The sequence below is a fragment of the Salmo salar genome, chromosome 21 (genome assembly GCF_965601325.2).
Source record: "Salmo salar chromosome 21, fSalSal1, whole genome shotgun sequence".
Lineage (NCBI taxonomy): Eukaryota > Metazoa > Chordata > Actinopteri > Salmoniformes > Salmonidae > Salmo > Salmo salar.
Genome location: NC_138311.1, coordinates 30,715,781 through 30,736,024, shown reverse-complemented (window position 1 = coordinate 30,736,024; position 20,244 = coordinate 30,715,781). Strand labels below are relative to the sequence as shown.

The following is a 20,244-nucleotide window of genomic DNA, read 5'->3' as shown; positions in this document are numbered from 1 at the left end:
CCTGCTAATTCACTGACCCACCACCATGTCAACATCCTCTAATAATACCTGACCAACTGCAATTCTTTAGCAGCCATTCTAATTGTTCATGCTCTTCTAGCATAGCGCATCTCTCCTCACGCTCCTGATAGCTCAGCATTTAACACCATAGTACTCTCCAAACACGTCATTAAGCTCGAGACCCTGGGTCTCGACCCCACCCTCTGCAACTGGGTCCTGGACTTCCTGACGGGCCGCCCCCAGGTGGTGAGCGTAGGTAACAACATCTCCACCCCGCTGATCCTCAACACTGGGGCCCCACAAGGATGCGTTCTCAGCCCTCTCCTGTACTCCCTGTTCACCCATGACTGCGTGGCCATGCACGCCTCCAAATCAGTCATCAAGTTTGCAGACGACACTATAGTGGTAGGCTTGATTACCAACAACGACGAGACGGCCTACAGGGAGGGGTGAGGGCCCTCGGAGTGTGGTGTCAGGAAAATAACCTCACGCTCAATGTCAACAAAACAAAGGAGATGATCGTGGACTTCAGGAAACAGCAGAGGGAGCAGCCCCCTATCCACATCGACGGGACAGTAGTGGAGAAGGTGGAAAGTTTTAAGTTCCTCGGCGTACACACCACGGACAAACTGAAATGCTCCACCCACACAGACAGCGTGGTGAAGAAGACGCAGCAGCACCTCTTCAACCTCAGGAGGCTGAAGAAATTTGGCTTGTCACCAAAAACACTCACAAACTTTTACAGATGCACAATCGAGAGCATCCTGTCGGGCTGTATCACCGCCTGGTACGGCAACTGCTCCGCCCACAAATGTAAGGCTCTCCAGAGGGTAGTGAGGTCTGCACAACGCATCACCGGGGGCGAACTACCTGCCCTCCAGTACACCTACACCACCCGATGTCACAGGAAGGCCAAAAAGATCATCAAGGACAACAACCACCCGAGCCACTGCCTGTTCACCCCGCTATCATCCAGAAGGCGAGGTCAGTACAGGTGCATCAAAGCTTGTAATTTACCCCCTTTTCCTCCACAATTTTGTGATATCCAATTGCGTTCTTGTCTCATCGTTGCAACTCCCCAACGGGCTCGGGAGAGGCGAAGGTCGAGTCATGCTTCCGCTGAAACATGACCCACCAAATCTTGCTTCTTAACACCCGCCCGCTTAAAGCGGAAGCCAGCCGCACCAATGTGTCGGAGGGAACATGGTGCAACTGACATCCGAATTCAGCATGCAGGCGCCCAGTCTGCCACAAGGAGTCGCTAGAGTATGATAGATCCTCTCCTCGTGCACGCTCCTGATAGACTGCTGCGCCACTCGGAAGCCCCAAAAAGATCTAAGGCACTGCATCTCAGTGATAGAGGCGTCGCTACAGACCCTGGTTCAATTCCAGGCTCTATCACAACCGGCCGTGCTTGGGAGTCCCATAGAGCGACGCATAATTGACCCAGCGTCGTCTGGGTTAGGCCATCATTGTAAATAAGAATTTGTTCTTAAAAATCCTCTCTCCTCATGCATGCTCCTGATAGATCCTCTTTCCAAGTGCACACTCCTGATAGATCCTCTCTCCTCGTGCACACTCATGAGGCCCATCCTCTGCTTGTGCACACTGCTCTAAATGTGTGCATGCTCTTCAAGCACCTATTTCTGCATGTACACTCTTCTCACTGCTAGTGCATTGTCCCCGGCTTCCTCTCTGTTGGTGCTACTGTCCAGTACTGTACTGTATATCCCCAGGCAAGTGCTGTCAGCTGAGTCAGCTAACTATGCACTGGGATATAGACTCCCTCTGTCACACTTCTTATTGCTAGAGGCCAGCCTCTTCTCCTCTTCTCTCCATGCCAGCCTCTCCTCCTCTTTTCTCCATGCCAGCCTCTCTTCCTCATTGGGGTTTTATCAGGACACAGCTACCTGCCTTGCTGCTCAGTATTTTACTGTTGGCTGGCTGATACTGTACGTCTGGCTGGGCCTGACTTGCTGCAGTCACACACACTGGAGCAAGGGAAGTTATTACACAATGACTGGAAGGGAGATAGATGGCCACATACTTGGACTGAAGCTACAAATGACCCATATAGTTTTGATGGGCTAAATGTGTCTTGATGTTTGGGTACGAGACTTGTTGCAGTTGTTCTGAGACCTCTGTGTTCCGTAGGTGGGATTAAGATAGCGTATGTTTTCATTAATGGGTAAAAGGTTGTATGACTTTTATCTGAGGCGATAACATACTTATGATGTCCTGGATTGCATTTGATTGTTTATTGCCCCTGGTGCAAATCTGTAACACTTAGTTTCTTCCCTTTTCCATCTCCGTCTTTGGTCCACCTCTCAGCTCCTAGAACAGAACGACACTTGTTAACTGTGAGATGTATTTTTATCAATCATCGAACATTCCGGAATGTTCCATCTTTCTGTGTTCTGGAGTGGAATGCCCTTGCTAACTGAACTACCCTCCACGGTCCAAACATCCATGTTATGTCATATTGTGTTTGTCTGTTTTAAAAATGACAATGAATAATATTTAATATTTAATTCACTCCTGAAGTTATTCAGGCATAGAGGATTTACTTTTTAAAGCGGTGAATAATTCAAACCCATGGATTTCTGTTTCTGTACAAGTAATGTTTACTCATTCATGCACTAAATGGCACAGACAAATGGCTGCTGCTGCTATTCTGGTGCCAAATCACTGCTATCGGTGAAGCTCAGAGACTTTCCCTCAGGGAAGAGAGGAGGGAGAGAGAGAAAGAGGGGATCATTTAAACAGAGCAAGTGTGACTCACGTTGGTTCTGGCCCGGAGAACTTTCTGGCTTCTTTTGGGTCATATGAGCTGTATCGTGTGAATTGGACAGGAGTTGATGTTTGTTATTGTGTTTTCGTCTTCATGTTTGTGGCACAGCCCTCTTGGCTACATCGTTGCTCAACTTAAAGGGGTAGTTGACCCAAATTAGGAAATGACAATGTGTGTGTGCATATGCAATGTGTGTGTGTAGATGTCCTACAAGAGGATAGGGATATTTATAGAAGAATGATAAGCAGTGGACCACACACACTCTCCCTCACGTCTTCAGCAGAAGACTGCCCCCTCAACACAGTCTGATTTAAATCCAACATCCATGTGAACACACATTAGGCTATACAGTGGGGGGAAAAAGTATTTGATCCCCTGCTGATTTTGTACCTTTGCCCACTTACAAAGAAATGATCAGTCTATAATTTTAATAGTAGGTTTATTTGAACAGTGAGAGACAGAATAACAACAAAAAAATCCAGAAAAACGCATGTCAAAAATTGTATAAAATTATTTGCATTTTAATGAGGGAAATAAGTATTTGACCCCTCTGCAAAACATGACTTAGTACTTGGTGGCAAAACCCTTGTTGGCAATCAGAGGTCAGACGTTTCTTGTAGTTGGCCACCAGGTTTACACACATCTCAGGAGGGATTTTGTCCCACTCCTCTTTGTAGATCTTCTCCAAGTCATTAAGGTTTCGAGGCTGACGTTTGGCAACTCGAACCTTCAGCTCCCTCCACAGATTTTCTATGGGATTAAGGTCTAGAGACTGGCTAGGCCACTCCAGGACCTTAATGTGCTTCTTCTTGAGCCACTCCTTTGTTGCCTTGGTCGTGTGTTTTGGGTCATTGTCATGCTGGAATACCCATCCAATACCCATTTCCAATACCCTGGCTGAGGGAAGGAGGTTCTCACCCAAGATTTAACGGTACATGGCCCCGTCCATCGTCCCTTTGATGCAGTGAAGTTGTCCTGTCCCCTTAGCAGAAAAACACCCCCAAAGCATAATGTTTCCACCTCCATGTTTGACGTTGGAGATGGTGTTCTTGGGGTCATAGGCAGCATTCCTCCTCCTCCAAACATGGCGAGTTGAGTTGATGTCAAATAGCTCCATTTTGGTCTCATCTGACCACAACACTTTCACCAGTTGTCCTCTGAGTCATTCAGATGTTCATTGGCAAACTTCAGATGGGCATGTATATGTATTTTTGAGCAGGGGGACCTTGCGGGCGCTGCAGGATTTCAGTCCTTCACGGCGTAGTGTGTTACCAATTATTTTTTTGGTGACTATGGTCCCAGCTGCCTTGTGATCATTGACAAGATCCTCCCGTGTAGTTCTGGGCTGATTCCTCACCGTTCTCATGATCATTGCAACTCCACGAGGTGAGATCTTGCATGGATCCCCAGGCCGAGGGATATTGACAGTTCTTTTGTGTTTCTTCCATTTGCGAATAATCGCACCAAATGTTGTCACCTTCTCACCAAGCTGGTTGGCGATGGTCTTGTAGCCCATTCCAGCCTTGTGTAGGTCTACAATCTTGTCCCTGACATCCTTGGAGAGCTCTTTGGTCTTGGCCATGGTGGACAGTTTGGAATCTGATTGATTGATTGCTTCTGTGGACATGTGTCTTTTTTACAGGTAACAAGCTGCGGTTCGGAGCACTCCCTTTAAGAGTGTGCTCCTAATCTCAGCTCGTTACCTGTATAAAAGACACCTGGGATCCAGAAATCTTTCTGATTGAGAGGGGGTCAAATACTTATTTCCCTCATTAAAATGCAAATCAATTTATAACATTTCTAACATGTGTTTTTCTGGATATTTTTGTTGTTATTCTGTCTGTCACTGTTCAAATAAACCTACCATTAAAATTATAGACTGATCCTTTCTTTGTCAGTGGGCAAACGTACAAAATCAGCAGGGGATCAAATACTTTTTTCCCCCACTGTAGCTCCTGGCTCTCTCTCTCTAATTCCCATGCAGTGGTGTGTCTATCAGTGTACTGGGTTCAGTCGTGGCTGCTGTATACATTGACAACATGTGTTCTCTTCTCTCCAGCTGTGAGATAAAGAGGACGGGGTGCAGCTGAGTAGACTGGTAGAGGGAGGAGCAGCCTGCCACGTGGGCTTTGTGAAGCATATAAACGTATCTTTGGGGACGTTAACATGTTTGTCTGTGTATAGATCAATGTGCGTGTCACCACCATGGATGCAGAGCTGGAGTTTGCCATCCAGCCCAACACCACCGGCAAACAGCTCTTTGACCAGGTAAGCATGGTTTTATTTCAGCTCTCACGCTCACTCACTCACAAACAGACTAGCTTAATGACCAGATAAGCATGGGGTTAACGTACAACAAAAACACACTACTGAGTGTCAACAAGGCTGGGAGCTGGACTGGTCTAGTTAAGAGCCTGGTGTGTGTGTGAAATATATATTACAGTTGAAGTCGGAAGTTTAAATACACCTTAGCCAAATACATTTAAACTCAGTTTTTCACAATTCTTGACATTTAATCCTAGTAAAAATTCTGTCTTAGGTAAGTTAGGATCACCACTTTATTTTGTGAATGTCAGAATAATAGTAGAGAGATTTATTTCAGCTTTTATTTCTTTCATCACATTCCCAGTGGGTCAGAAGTTTACATACACTCAATTAGTATTTGGTAGCATTGCCTTTAAATTGTTTAACTTCCACAACCTTCCCATAAAAAGTTGGATGAATTTTGGCCCATTCCTCCTGACAGAGCTGGTCAGGTTTGTAGGCCTCCTTGCTCGCACACGCTTTTTCAGTTCTTTCAATAAATGTTCTATAGGATTGAGGTCAGGGCTTTGTGATGGCCACTCCAATACCTTGACTTTGTTGTCCTTAAGCCATTTTGCCACAACTTTGGAAGTATGCTTGGGGTCATTGTCCATTTGGAAGACCCATTTGCGACCAAGCTTTAACTTCCTGATTGATGTCTTGAGATGTTGCTTCAATATATCCACATAATTTTCCCCCCTCATGATGCCATCTATTTTGTGAAGTGCACCAGTCCCTCCTGCAGCAAAGCACCCCCACAACATGATGCTGCCACCCCCGTGCTTCACGGTTTGGATGGTGTTATTTGGCTTGCAAGCCTCCACTTTTTTCCTTCAAACATAACGATGGTCATTATGGCCAAACAGTTCTATTTTTGTTTCATCAGATCAGAGGACATTTCTCCAAAAAGTACGATATTTGTCCTCTCATGTGCGGTTGCAAACCGTAGTCTGGAGTTTTTATGCCGGTTTTGGAGCATTGGCTTCTTCCTTGCTGTGAGGCCTTTCAGGTTATATCGATATAGGACTCGTTTTACTGTGGATATAGATACTATTGTACCGGTTTCCTCCAGCATCTTCACAAGGTCCTTTGCTGTTGTTCTGGGATTGATTTGCACTTTTCGCACCAAAGTACGTTCATCTCTAGGAGACAGAACGCGTCTCCTTCCTGAGCGGTATGATGACTGCGTGGTCCCATGGTGTGTATACTTGCATACTATTGTTTGTACAGATGAATGTGGTACCTTCAGGCATTTGGAAATTGCTCCCAAGGATGAACCAGACTTGTGGAGGTCTACAATTTTTATTTTTTTGGTCCTGGCTGATTTCTTTAGATTTTCCCATGATGTCAAGCAAAGATTGTCTGACAATTCTCCCCAATGCGACTAGTTAATTCTGTAGTGTTGGAAGGGAGCCCAGCTCTGACTCAACAGGAGTCCTCTTCTGTTGACTGGACTCTGCTGGTTCCCCTCACAGCTCATCAGAGTGTGTGCGCCACTCAGTCATTGGACTCCATTGACCTGAACTTACACTCTCACATGCACACTCGGTCATGCTCACTACAACATGCACACACACACACACACACACACACACACACACACACACACACACACACACACACACACACACACACACACACACACACACACACACACACACACACACACACACACACTTGTTTAACAATTTATAACCATTCAAAACCCTTTTTTCCCTAAACCTAATTCTAACACCAATTCTACCTTAACCTAAACCCCCTAGAAATAGCATTTGACCAACTGGTAACATTTTGTGTTTTGTTTACTATTCTTGTGGGGACTCTGGTCCCCACAGGTATAGTTAAACACCTCCACCAACTGCTGTTCGCTGCTGATGGAGCACATTGGGCCTGCTTCAGTCAGTGTTGGACAGCTGGTTTCCATGGTGACTGACACATACACAGAGAGGCATAGAGATCCGGTGAGTCAGGCTTTCTGTCTGTCAGAGCCTCAGTGTGTGTTATAAATACAAAGACAGGAGCAGTGTGTGCATGTGTGCTTAGATACGGACGCCACCTGACGTCAGACTAGGATCAACAGTTGGCCCAGTGTAGATGCTCTTTTTGAGAGCGAGTATGTCCGCAGAGTGCAACGGAGTGGCTTGTGTGTGTGTGTGTGTGTGTGTGTGTGTGTGTGTGTGTGTGGTGTGTGTGTGTGTGTGTGTGTGTGTGTGTGTGTGTGTGTGTGTGTGTGTGTGTGTGTGTGTGTGTGTGTGTGTGTGTGTGTGTGTGTGTGTGTGTGTGTGTGTGTGTATTTGCATTTCTGAATTATAGTAAGATGAGCACAATAAAGAAGACTCATTTGATAATTTCATGACATCAATGAAAACATATTTAATCGAATATGACTTGTTTTTCCTAAAGCACAAAAATAGGCATTATGGTGATATGCATCAATATTATTACTCACATAGCTACTTCACATACTCATCCACTTCTGCTATTTATGATCCATTTGTTGAGAGAGTGCTTTCGGAAGGTATTCAGACCCCTTGACTTTTCACATTTTGTTACATTCCAGTCTTATTCTAAAATGGATTAAATAAAAACAATTCTTCATCAATCTACACACAATACCCCATAATGACAAAGCGGAAACAGGTTTTTAGAAATGTTTGCAAATGTATTAAAACAAAACTTTTACATAAGTATTCAGACCCTTTGCTATGCGACTCGAAATTGAGCTCAGGTGCATCCTGTTTCCATTGATCATCCTTGAGATGTTTCTACAACTTGATATGGAGTCCACCTGTAGGTAAATTCAATTGATTTGACATGATTTGGAAAGGCACACACCTGTCTATATAAGGTCCAACAGTTGACAGTGCATGTCAGGGCAAAAACCAAGCCATGAGGTAGAAGGAATGGTCCGTGTAACTCCGAGACAGGATTGTGTCGAGGCACAGATCTGGTGAAGAGTACCAAAACAGTTCTGCAGCATTAAAGGTCCCCAGGATCAGCAGAGGGAGCACGCCCCTATCCACATCGATGGAACCACAGTGGAGTTTCAAGTTCCTCTGCATACACATCACTGACAAACTGAAATGGTCCACCCACACAGACAGTGTGGTGAAGAAGGTGCAACAGCGCCTCTTCAACCTCAGGAGGCTGAATAAATTTGGCTTGGCCCCTAAGACCCTCAAACTTTTGCAGATGCACAATTGAGAGCATCCTGTTGGTCTGAACCACCGCCTGGTACAGCAACTATACTGCCCGCAACCACAGGGCTCTACAGAGGGTGGTGCGGTCTGCCCAACGCATCACTGTAGGCACCCTACCTGCACCCCAGGAGAGCTACAGCACCTGATGTCACAGGAAGGCCAAAAAGATCATCAAGGATATCAACCACCCGAGCCACGGCCTGATCACTCCGCTACCATCCAGAAGGCGAGGTCAGTACAGGTGCATCAAAGCTGGGACTGAGAGATATAAGCTGTTTTTCAATCTCAAGGCCATCAGACTGTTAAATAGCCATCACTAGCCGGCTACCACCCGTTTACTCAACCCTGCACCTTAGAGGCTGCTGCCCTATATACATAGACATGGAATCACTGGTCACTTTAATAATGGATCACTAGTCACTTTTTAATAATGTTTACATGCTGCTTTACTCATCTCATATGTATATACTGTATTCTATTCTACTGTATTTTAGTCAATACCACTCTGACATTGCTCATCCTAATATTTATATATTTCCTAATTCCATTCTTTTACTTTTTAGGTTTGTGTGTTGTGAATTGTTAGATACACCTGCAATGTTTGAGCTTGGAAGACAAGCATTTTGCTACACATATTTAGCAGATGTTATTGCAGGTGTATGTGACCAATAAGATTTTATTTTAATAATAATAATAATAACTTTGTTGCCCCTGGTTCCTTCTTGTTAGCCATATTGCCAACTTGGCCTGGCCAAACAAAAAGTTCAACATTGCTTGAATACCTCGGCCCCATCCCAAACATCCCCACAGAGAAGACCACCCTCAACCTCACACACACAACCCACCCCAACCCACCTATAGATGGCCTGCTAATCATTGATGCATTTTGTGTTTCAGGTGGTGAAGACAGTGGGCCTCCGGGAGGTGTGGTTCTTTGGCCTGCAGTACACAGACAGTAAAGGCTACAGCACGTGGCTCAAACTCAATAAGAAGGTGACGCAGCAGGATGTGAAGAAGGAGAACCCTCTGCAGTTTAAGTTCAGAGCCAAGTTCTTCCCTGAGGACGTGTCTGAGGAACTCATCCAGGAGATTACGCAGAGACTCTTCTTCCTGCAGGTAATTTTTATTTTTTTGGTCCTGGCTGATTTCTTTAGATTTTCCCATGATGTCAAGCAAAGATTGTCTGACAATTCTCCCCAATGCGACTAGTTAATTCTGTAGTGTTGGAAGGGAGCCCAGCTCTGACTCAACAGGAGTCCTCTTCTGTTGACTGGACTCTGCTGGTTCCCCTCACAGCTCATCAGAGTGTGTGCGCCACTCAGTCATTGGACTCCATTGACCTGAACTTACACTCTCACATGCACACTCGGTCATGCTCACTACAACATGCATGCACACACACACACACACACACACACACACACACACACACACACACACACACACACACACACACACACACACACACACACACACACACACACACACACACACACACAGTTCTACAGTGTGTCCTTTGTACTCACAATGTACATTGCAGATCCAAACAAGCGTGTGTGTGTTCCCTGCCCATTCCAGGTGAAGGAGGCCATCCTGAACGATGAGAACTACTGTCCTCCAGAGACTGCCGTGTTGCTGGCCTCCTACTCTGTCCAGGCCAAGTATGCAGACTACAACAGAGACGTCCACAAGCCTGGTTATCTCACCTCTGACCGCCTGCTGCCACAGAGGTCTGTACCCCATACCCATTCCTCTGTTCCCTCTCTGTTCCCTCTCTGTCCCCCTCAGAGGGTGTGTGTGCTTTCTTAAATGAGCTGTTCTTTAGTAAAGTGGCTCATCTCCCTCACAATAAATCTGTTCGGTCTTTTGTTGCCAGGACTCTACTATGGCTCTGTTTGAATAACCCTGTGTGTGTGTTCTGCAGAGTGTTGGAGCAGCACAAGTTGACTAAGGAACAGTGGGAGGACAGAATACAGACCTGGCATGAGGAACACACAGGCATGCTCAGGTAGGTCTGTGTATGAGGGTCTCTGTCTGTGTGTGTGGCTTTGTATGAGGGTGTTTGTATCACACTTTCTCCTCTACACATGTTCTAACTTTCTAATGTGTGTTTGTGTACACAGAGAGGACTCAGTGATGGAGTATCTGAAGATAGCCCAGGACCTGGAAATGTATGGAGTCAACTACTTTGAGATCAAGAACAAGAAGGGAACCGAGTTGTGGCTGGGTGTGGATGCACTGGGACTCAATATCTACGAACATGAGGACAAGTACGCAATACTGACTTATACAATATGGAATATTTACTTGTCCACTTATTTATTTGATATACTCCATGACACTATCGCTCTCTGCTGGCCATGAATGGTACCTCTAGTTTCATTTTGTACTACTCTGACATCAAATCAAATGTTATTAATCAGATGCGCCAAATACAACAAGTGTAGACCTTACAGTGAAATACTTACTTGCGAGCCCCTAACCAACAACGCAGTTTAAAAAAATACGGATAAGAATAAGAAATAAAAGTAACAAGTAATGTACTGTAAATAGGTAGTTATCTTCCCATTGCATATTACTGTAATAGCATAGTGTTGAGACAGTCTGTGTTTTCCCTTCCCTCCTCCCCAGGTTGACACCAAAGATTGGCTTCCCCTGGAGCGAGATCAGAAACATCTCCTTCAACGACAAGAAGTTTGTCATCAAACCCATCGACAAGAAAGCCCCAGTAAGTCCGTCTACCAGGAAGGTAGGAGATCAGTCTACCGGGAGGGTAGGGGATCAGTCTACCGGGAGGGTAGGGGATCAGTCTACCGGGAAGGTAGGGGATCAGTCTACCGGGAGGGTAGGGGAACAGTCTACCGGGAAGGTGGGGGATCAGTCTGCCGGGATGGTAGGGGATCAGTCTACCGGGAAGGTGGGGGATCAGTCTACCGGGAAGGTGGGGGATCAGTCTACCGGGAAGGTGGGGGATCAGTCTACCGGGAAGGTGGGGGATCAGTCTACCGGGAAGGTGGGGGATCAGTCTACCGGGAAGGTGGGGGATCAGTCTACCGGGAAGGTGGGGGATCAGTCTACCGGGAAGGTGGGGGATCAGTCTACCGGGAAGGTGGGGGATCAGTCTACCGGGAAGGTGGGGGATCAGTCTACCGGGAAGGTGGGGGATCAGTCTACCGGGAAGGTGGGGGATCAGTCTACCGGGAAGGTGGGGGATCAGTCTACCGGGAAGGTGGGGGATCAGTCTACCGGGAAGGTGGGGGATCAGTCTACCGGGAGGGTAGGGGACGGTGGGAGGAAATAATACAACACAATGTACAATAAACAATGAGAATATAATTATAATAATATTGGAGTAGAGTTGTCCACCCCTGTTCTCCACCTTGCACTGTCTGTAAATGACCTGTAAATTGAGTTAACCCCTTCAACTCCTCTTCCTTTTTCTCCCCTCCTCCTCTCCCTGTAGGACTTTCTATTCTACGCGCCACGGTTGCGGATCAACAAGCGTATCCTGGCGCTGTGCATGGGGAACCACGAGCTGTACATGAGGAGGAGGAAGCCTGATACCATCGAGGTGCAGCAGATGAAGGCCCAGGCCCGGGAGGAGAAACACCACAAACAGATGGAGAGGTACAGTACTGGGCCAACACATGCAGACATGTGGTTGTGATTCTGACCAGAAGGGGCAGCATTGTATTAAAATATGTCTGGTCTGCATTAGAACCACATAAAAGGTAAATCTCTGTATTTCCTTGATTCCCAAAAGGAGGGGAGAAGAGAGGATACAGGGAATTACAGAAATGAAAATGAGATACAAGCCTGATCTACCATCCTGACAGCAGCTCTCTGAAGATCAGGATGGTCCAAAGAGGCTATTGAGATACAGCCATGGACTGCATATCTCTGTATGCAGTGGTGTAAAAATACTTTAAAGGACTATTTAAGTAGTTTTGGGGGTATCTGTACTTTACCATTTATATTTTTGACAACTTTTTACTTTTACTTCACTATATTCCTAAAGAAAATATGTACTTTTTACTCCCATACAGTTTCCCTGAAACCAAAAGGTATTCGTTAAATTTCGAATGCTCAGACAGAACAGAATTATGGTCCAATTCACGCACCTATCAATATAACGCGTTGTCATCCCTACTGCCTCTGATCTGGCGGACTCACTAAACACAAATGTATATATTGTGTTTGTGTGTGCCCTTGTCTGTCCATAAAAACATATATTTTTTAATTGTGCCGTCTGGTTTGCTAAATATATGGAATTTTATGTATAGCTTTTACTTTTTCACTTTTACTCAAGTATGACAATTGAGTAGTTTTTCCAATACTGTTATGTGCATTTTTGTGTGTCTTGTCTTTTTGTAAAGTATCTCAGAATGTTGTACCTGTTTTGTGATGATAATTTTTTATACATAAAAATATAGTTTGATATTGAAATATATATATATATATATATAATATATATATATATATATATATATATATATATATATATATATTTCTACAATTAGTTTAATTTGAATATATTATTAGCCCAGGCATGTTCATCGTCTTTTGTTTTACAGAGCCCAGCTAGAAAACGAGAAGAAAAAACGAGCGTACGCAGAAAAAGAGAGGGAGAAGATGGAGAAAGAGAAGGATGAGCTGATCGAGAGACTCAGACAGATTGAGGAACAAACGCTAAAGGCCCAGAAAGGTATCTACACACACACACATATACACACACACAGACACGCTAAGGATACAACTTCAGAGGGAAAATGACTGATTTGCATTCTCTCACTTACTTTTAAATGTCATAGGTTAACCTTGCAAGCAACACCTTGGTGTTACACTAAAGGAGTCCGTGTGCTTCCAAGCCGAAACAATTCTCAAGAGTAGTTTGTGTATATATTATGATGACATTTTGTGACATTTTTGTTCGTTCTAGACTGTTTTTCGGCTGTTCTGCCACACTGAAAAATTTAAAAATACTGCACCAAACAACTTAGTTAGATGTAAAATTGCACTACTAAGATCTCCTTGTCAAAAATGTCAAAATTAATGACAGATTTCTTGAGGTATTTTAGAATAATTCTGACTATTTTGAGGAAGTGTATACAGGCTACGGCGTCTCAAAATGGACGCCTTTTTATAGTTTTTCAAGGGAAGGTCTTTTAAGGGACTATGCGAGCACACTCATTCGGTTCAGCTAGCTGAGGCGCCAGCCGAACTGAAGCATGCTGACGCCTTAACACCCACTGTAGTACACAACTGGTGTTCAGACTCTCAATTATCACAGAACAAGTTCACAGCTACAAAATTTGCATCCTAGCCTCTTATCAAGAGGAATGGGATATCAGTTAGAGATGGGCATAGGATGACACTGCCAGCTGTTATATCATGTTACGGGAACATTCTCTCTATTGTTGGCCCTTGACTTGTTGCACCACAGCTTTTCTGTTAGGACAGGACATAGCATACCTAGGGTGTATTTGCAGAGTGAAGTCTTGGACAAGTATTAGCCATTGAGGCTGTAGTGCCGATATTATGGTGCCTCTAGAAATCTGTTTTTATAATATAGATGAGGCCTTTCTCAGGTAAACACTGTCATTCCACTGGATATTATTTGAGTACTCCTCTTGTTTCATAACATATATAGATTCATCTGTGAATGTATGTCAGGAAAGATGGGTGCGATTCTTGCTCAGATCGGAGTATATTTGTCATAAATTGTTGTCAATTGTGTGTGTATCTTTGTCTGTTTGTGTCGTTCTGTGCACGCTCATGCAGAGCTGGAGGATCAGACGCGCAGGGCCCTGGAGTTGGACCAGGAGAGGAAGAGAGCGAAGGAGGAGGCAGAGAGGTTGGAGAAAGAGAAACAGGCAGCAGAGGAGGCCAAGGCAGCGCTGGTTAAACAGGCTGCTGACCAGATGAAGAACCAGGAACAACTGGTAACACATCACATCACCAGTCTGGGCCACGCTTTGGATCTGGGCCCCGTTTACTGAACATACTTTCAGTGCATAATTCTTTTCTTCCTTCCTTGAAAAAAATCACTGATCTTATATGAAATGATTAGTGAATGCAATATGATAAGACACCTTACTCTGCTTTCTATTTATTGATTACGTCAAGGAAGGAAGGAAGGATGTATAGGTCTTAGTGTAGTTAAAACATGTAAATATACCTACTGTAGGCAGGTATACAGTAATTCTCTAAGTCAACAATCTCCTCTGGATTGTGTAATTATCACACTAAAACAGTTGTAAATTCTCTATTCTACATTAAAACTGTGTGGTTCGAGCCCTGAATGCTGATTGGTTGACAGCCGTGTTATTTCAGACGGAATAACACAGCTATTTTTATTTATTTAACCTTCATTTAACTAGGCAAGTATGACAGCATTTATTTTTACTGCCGTAATTACATTGGTAACCAGTTTAGAATAGCAATAAGGCACCTCGGGTTTGTGCTATATGGCCAATATACCACTGCTCAAGGCTGTATGCAGGCACTCTGCGTTGCGTTGTGCGTAAAGACCAGTCCTTAGCCGTAGTATATTGGCCATATACCACAAACCCCTGAGGTGCCTTATTGCTTAGACATATCATCACTGTAATAACCCTGTCCCTGCTCTATTATCACCATGTCAATACATACTACAATATAATAACAACATAGTTGTATGTAAATAAGTGAGACTGACTTTTTGTAAACACCTCCTCTGGTCACACTCGATTTTATGGATGGTTTTACTAGCATTCCACAGGTGATTTGGTTATTCCTCATCTTGGTATTTAACTTGACATGCCTAAGCCCAACGCATAGCTCAACGTTGTGCTTCAGCTCCAAATGACTGATTATTGTCTTATTTAGAGATAGTCATTGGTTTAAAGGGATAGTTCACCCAAATGACAAAATAACATATTGCTTTCCTTACCCTGTAAGCAGTTTATGGCAAAGGTATGACAGCAATTCATGCTTTGGTTTTGTTTACCTGGCCACTGTTTCTGGCCATTGTGGCACAACTCCAATGCAAGTCATGCACTTCATGTCCAAATCATCCTAAAATATAAAAAAATGTATTGTATAACGCAATGAAGTTGCAAATAGATGATTTGGACATACATTTGATTTTTGGCCAGGTAAACAATAGCAAAGCATGAATTGCTGGCACACCTTGTCCATAGACTGCTTACAGGGTAAGGAAACCAAAATGTAATTTGGGTGAACTATCTCTTTATGCGTAGGGAAATAACATTGATGCATTTGGTTTGATGCTGTGTTGGAAGGCCCTGGGGCAGTACCCTTTTTAGAGTGCTGACAGATATGTGCGATTGAGGTGTTAATGGGGGGAATTATATCTAATAATTCATTAATATTTCATTGGTGGTATATTTCATTGGTGGTATAACATGTTAACAGTACTCACCACAGAACCATGTGTCAATTTATATTGATATTGTTTGGTCATTAAGTTTAATGTGGAGGAGAGTGGGCCATGGCCAACTCTAGCAGGCAGGTGGCCAGTGTGTTGGGGTGTGTGTGTGACAGAAGGGTGCCTTGTGCTTGTCGCTCTCAGGCCGCTGAGCTAGGAGAATTCACCGCCAAAATCGCTCTGCTTGAAGAGGCCAAAAGGAAAAAGGAAGAGGAAGCGACCGAATGGCAACACAAAGTAACAGTTACCTCCTCTACCTCTGTCTGACCCCCGCATGCCCCCTGCGCTTACTGAACTAATGCATTATTATAATGGTGTCTGGATTTTTTTTCATTGTGTGTGTCTGTCCTTTTTATTTGCATGTTAACCCGTTACTGTGTGCATGAATGTTTTACTGCTTTTTACAAGTCTCTGGCCTGCTCAGGCCCTACACGCGCATTACCTTTTAAATACAGATGTCCTTGTCTTTTGGCAAATGTATCTTAAAATGTGTTGGTGTATGAGTTTGTGTGTGAAAGCAAGAATGTTTGTTCTACCTGTAGTGGATCCAAATAGAATATTGAAATGTGTCAGTACTGTGTGATAGTTATATACGATACAATAGATAAGCACTTTATTGAACGCCAAGTGACAGTATTTCGCACATTAACCTCCCCCTCCCCATTAGGCCATCTCAGCCCAGGAGGACCTGGAGAAGACTAAAGAGGAGCTGAAGTCTGTGATGTCATCACCCCCGGCGCCAGAACACGATGAGCAGGATGAGACGAACGCTGAGGGTAGCACCGAGCTGCACAGTGATGGGGTCACCAGCCACCACAGTGAGGAGGAACGTGTCACAGAGGCCCAGAAGAACGAACGCGTCAAGGAACAGCTGCAGGTAGGCTAATGAAGACATGGCCTCACTTACATTTAACATTTTAGTCATTTAGCAGGCGCTCTCTCCAGAGCGACTTACTGTACAATTAGTGCATTCCTCTTAAGATAGCTAGGTGAGGCAACAATACATCACAATGGTCCTCTGTAGCTCAGTGGGTAGATCATGGCTCTTGCAATGCCAAGATAGTGGGTTCAATTCCTGGAATTACCCCTATGTGAGAAAAGGTTGTACTCTATGGATGTTGAAGAGCATTAACCTGCAGGAGCGTGTCACCGCTTTGATGTTTGCAGAGAACGACATGGTGTTGTCCAGGGTCACGCCAAGGTTCTTTGCACTCTGGGAGGGGGACACCGTGGAATTGTCAACCATCATGGAGCGGGCAGGCCTTTCCCAGGAGATAGAGCAGCTCTGTTTTGTTGAGCTTGAGGTGGTGGTCAGACATCCAAGCTGAGATGTCTGCCAGGCAGGCAGAGATGCGTGTTGCCACCTGGGTCTCAGAAGGGAGGGAAGCAGAAGAGTAATTGAGTGTCATCCACATAGCAATGATCAGAGAGACCATGTGAGGATATGACTGTTGAGAGACTTGGTGTAAAGAGAAAAGAGGATGGTGATGATGCAAAGAGACTTGGTGTAAAGAGAAAAAAAACTTGGTGAAAAGAGGATGAGCGCCTAGAACCGAGCCCACGGGGACACCAGTAGTGAGAGCACGTGGTGCAGACACAGATCCTCTCAACACCACCTGGTAGTTGTGACCTGCCAGGTAGGATGCAATCCAGGAGTGTGCAGAAGCCTAAGATGCCATTAGGGAAGCTCAAACTGTAGGGTTATGGTTAGGCCTAGTGTTTGGGTTAATGGATCAACAGTTTGCTGATAATTTAAGTGTTCTCTTTCTTCCCCTCTCCCTCTCTGTCAGGCTCTGAGTTCAGAGTTGGCCCAGGCGAGGGACGACACCAAGAAGACCCAGAATGACATGCTACATGCGGAGAACGTGAAGGCTGGGAGGGACAAGTACAAGACCCTGCGTCAGATCCGTCAGGGCAACACCAAGCAGCGCATCGACGAGTTTGAGTCCATGTGAGAGACCTCGCCCTCCCACCCTTGCATTGCCACGACAACAGCTCGTTTTTGTGTACAGCAAAACCTGCCTGTTCCCGTCCCATTCCCCCAAATCCCTACTTGCAAAAAGGCCAGTGGTGTGTGGATTCAATGTCCCGCCAACTATGCCTTGCCAAAGCTCTGTCCACTAGCGGATTGCCAATCAAACTGCTCCATGCTTAGAGCTCTGCCCAACCACATCTGGAATCGCCTAATCTGGAATGGCAAGCAACATACTGTCGAAGCGAACTTCTCCATGAGCAAAGGATAATTTAATGCTTGCATGTCTGATGTAAGAATGGATAGAGAAATTGGTTGATATCTTGCTTTTATTGAGAGGGAACAATTGCAGTTTAACTTTTTGATGTCGCTGGCAAGCTTGTATGTAAAGCTTTAAATACCGTACCTTACGTTTATTTGTTTGCCATTAGTTTAAGAATTTTAATAGTTTTCTTCTTTTTTTTTACGAAACAGCCTTATTTGTCTCATTTAATTTCGGCTTCATATTTAACTGTGGTGAGTTAGCTGTGCTCTAGTCAGTCATGGGTCAGCTGATGTTGAACCAGTGGTTTAATTCCTCCAGACTTTGGCAACAGCGTTTATCTGTCCGTTCTTATACCTTTGTGTCGTTTATCGTCCATTGAAGCATTTACCATTTATTTATTTTCGTTCACAATAAAGATTCCATGTATATTTCTTATTTCCAGTCAGTCAAAGTGTTCATCCCCAGGTTGAATGAGGTAAAACCAAATGGGAGGGAGGCAGCAGTCCAATATTATATGGATGGAGTGATATGAGGAACTGTTTCTTTTGAACATTCCAGATTCATCACCTTCCAGACATGTAAGAATGGGGAAAATAATAGAACCACAAAACCGCCCTAGCCACGTTGGTTTTCTAAATCAAGGTTATGTAAGGAATGATCAGTCAGCCACCTCCTTGAATTTACAACTGGTGTTGTTTCTGCTGAAAGAAAAAAACAGTTATTAAATTGTAAATATCAATTGTTTTACCCTTAATGTCAACCGATGTACAATAATGTACTTTACTAACCTTTGTCATCTTGAGTTATAACTTTGAACCCATTAATCATTTGTTAAAAACATTTTAAAAATAAAAATGTAATGTGGTAGTAACCTTTCCAGAGATATTACCTAGTGTTGTAGAAAGATGACGACACATTATAGGCTATTCATTCAACTTTATCACCCCAGTAAATGTAACATCCATTTTGAAATTTCAGATGTCAGAGTGCCTTCGGGAAAGTATTCAGATCCCTTGACTTGTTTCACATTTTGTTACATTATAGCCTTATTCTAAAATGTATTAAATTGTTTTTTTTCCCCTCATCAAACAGTACCCCATAATGACTAAGCAAAAACAGGTTTGCTAATTTATTTTAAAAAACAACTGAAATATACTTTATTGAAGCAGCTTTTACAGCATCGAGTCTTCTTGGGTATGACACTACGAGCTCGGCACACCTATATTTGGGGAGTTTCTCCCGTTCTTCTATGCAGAGTCTTTGTGGTTCCAAATTTCTTTCATTTAGGAATGATGGAGGCCGCTGTGTTCTTGGGGATCTTCAATGCTGCAAAAATGTTTTGGTACCCTTTCCCAGATCTGTGCCACGACACTATCCTGTCTTTGCGCTCTACGGACAATTCCTTCGGCCTCATGGCTTGGTTTTTGCTCTGATGTGCACTGTCAACTGTGGGACCTTATATAAACAAGTGTGTGCCTTTCCAAATCATGTCCATTGTATTGAATTTACCACAGGTGGACTCCAATCAAGTTGTAGAAAAATGTAAAGGATGATCAATGGAAACAGGATGCACCGGAGCTCAATTTTGAGTATCATGGCAAAGGGTCTGAATACTTACAGTACTGGTCAAAAGTTTGGACACCTACTCATTCAAGGATTTTTCTTTATTTTTACTATTTTCTACGTTGTAGAATAATAGTGAAGACATCAAAACTATGAAATAACACCTATGGAATCATGTAGTAACCCAAAAAGTGTTCAACAAATCAAAATATACTTTATATTTCAAATTCTTCAAAGTAGCCACCCTTTGCCTTGATGACAGCTGAGCACACTCTTGGCATTCTCTCAACCAGCTTCATGAGGTAGTCACCTGGAATGCATTTGTTAAACAAATTAAAATATTCTTCAAAGTAGCCAGCCTTTGCCTTGATGACAGCTTGGCAAATTCTTGGCATTCTCTCAACCAGCTTCACCTGGAATGCTTTTCCAACAGTTTTGAAGGAGTTCCCACATACGCTAAGCACCTGTTGGCTGCTTTTCATTTATTCACTCTCCAGTCCAACTCATCCCAAACCATCTTAACTGGGTTGAGGTCGGGTGATTGTGGAGGCCAGGTCATCTGATGCAGCACTCCATCACTCTCCTTCTTGGTCAAATAGCCCTTACACAGTCTGGAGGTGTGTTTTGGGTCATTGTCCAGTTGAAAAACAAATGATAGTCCCACTAAGTGCAAACCAGATGGGATGGCGAATCGCTGCAAAATGCTGTGGTAGCCATGCT

The 20,244-nt window shown here is 44.0% G+C and overlaps 1 protein-coding gene across 3 annotated transcripts in view; it reads left to right on the top strand.

The window, feature by feature from the left end:
• LOC106582091 (radixin) overlaps window positions 1–18,394 on the top strand; it is a 31,679-nt gene extending 13,285 nt beyond the window's left edge. Inside the window, exons 3-14 of one of the 3 annotated variants that reach the window (XM_014164827.3) lie at window positions 4,976–5,059; window positions 9,193–9,411; window positions 9,874–10,025; window positions 10,220–10,303; window positions 10,419–10,565; window positions 10,927–11,044; window positions 11,759–11,922; window positions 12,870–13,000; window positions 14,077–14,237; window positions 15,869–15,961; window positions 16,392–16,601; window positions 17,515–18,394. In XM_014164827.3, the coding sequence (XP_014020302.1) occupies window positions 4,976–5,059; window positions 9,193–9,411; window positions 9,874–10,025; window positions 10,220–10,303; window positions 10,419–10,565; window positions 10,927–11,044; window positions 11,759–11,922; window positions 12,870–13,000; window positions 14,077–14,237; window positions 15,869–15,961; window positions 16,392–16,601; window positions 17,515–17,679 (1,728 nt within the window). In that variant the 3' untranslated portion in view covers window positions 17,680–18,394. Of the gene's footprint in view, window positions 1–4,975; window positions 5,060–9,192; window positions 9,412–9,873; window positions 10,026–10,219; window positions 10,304–10,418; window positions 10,566–10,926; window positions 11,045–11,758; window positions 11,923–12,869; window positions 13,001–14,076; window positions 14,238–15,868; window positions 15,962–16,391; window positions 16,602–17,514 lie in introns of those variants that run through there. The other 2 variants (XM_014164828.3, XM_014164829.3) reach the window with 2 other exon arrangements.
• The last annotated feature ends 1,850 nt before the right edge of the window (window positions 18,395–20,244 follow it).